The sequence below is a fragment of the Polistes canadensis genome, unplaced genomic scaffold (assembly GCF_001313835.1).
Source record: "Polistes canadensis isolate GaletaPanama2010 unplaced genomic scaffold, ASM131383v1 scaffold_514, whole genome shotgun sequence".
NCBI lineage: Eukaryota > Metazoa > Arthropoda > Insecta > Hymenoptera > Vespidae > Polistes > Polistes canadensis.
Window position 1 is genome coordinate 38,372 of NW_014570061.1, and position 1,144 is coordinate 39,515.

General features: G+C 26.0%; 1 protein-coding gene across 1 annotated transcript in view; it reads right to left on the reverse strand.

Moving 5' to 3' along the window:
* LOC106792644 (elongation of very long chain fatty acids protein AAEL008004-like) overlaps window positions 1-1,144 on the reverse strand; it is a gene marked incomplete at its 3' end in the record, with an annotated part of 28,527 nt that overhangs the window by 21,162 nt on the left and 6,221 nt on the right. Inside the window, exon 2 of the mRNA XM_014759143.1 lies at window positions 950-1,022. Within this exon, the coding sequence (XP_014614629.1) occupies window positions 950-1,010 (61 nt within the window). The remainder of the gene's footprint in view (window positions 1-949; window positions 1,023-1,144) is intronic.

The following is a 1,144-nucleotide window of genomic DNA, read 5'->3' on the forward strand; positions in this document are numbered from 1 at the left end:
CCCAAAATATATACAAAAATATATATATATATAATTTATTTTGTAAATGTTATCGACAATTCGATCGATCAAACTTGTATGAGATAATCTATAATTATTATCGTGTACCCCCCCCTCTGTTATATAAATGAAAGAATGAAAAAAAAAAAGAAGAATATTTCATAATAATATAACATAATAAAACGAGCGAGGACACTTTCCGATAATACTTTCCTTCTCCTTTTACATACATACAAATCGGAAAATTGATATGCTCTCTGCATACCCAGTGTCTCTATATATATATATTCATCACTCTCTCTTTCTTTCTTTTTCTTACATTTTCATTGTGTGTATTTGTTTATCAAGGAACGTTCGTAGAATGTAGCCTTGAAACAACGCGATTATTGCAACAATGCTGACCATAGCGTATATATCATCGATGACACGACATTGCAATCATTTTTGTTGCTTTATCTTTTTAATTTTCATTTCTCGTGCCACTTTCTCGTATATATAGTTTGCTTATAAATAATAATAATAATAATAATATAATTCCTTGACCGCTCTTCTTCTTATTTTTCATCTTCTCGATGATAAACAAAAATTCTATCAAAGTTTTATCAAAGAAATAATTATGATTTTTCTTTTAAAAGAAAGTTGAAGAAAAGAGAGAGAGAGAGATAGAGATAGAAATAGATAGAAAAAGATTATTTCGAAAGAAACAATTCAGTCTACTGCAACAGCATTTCCAATTGCATTAGGTATGCGCATTAATTCTTTCCTAACGAAAAGCCAATGGTCTAACGGAACGAATCTTTCGATGTACAAGAAAAACTAAACAAAAATTAACAAGAAAACTATATATATATATATATATATATAGTATATACAATATACTAACTACTAAATATTACAATATACTAAAAATTAACAAGAAAACTATATATATATATTGTTAATAACTTACCGGATTTATTATCCATGAGATCCCTATAGCCATGAATTAAATCTGCCACGATATTCGTCATCTTGATATAAATCTGAAATAATAATTGAGAAATATCTTTTAATTATAATGTAATTATAGATTCAAATTTTAGACAATTTGTTTTTTTTTTTTCCTATATAATTTTCTGAGAACGATTAAAATATTTATTATGTA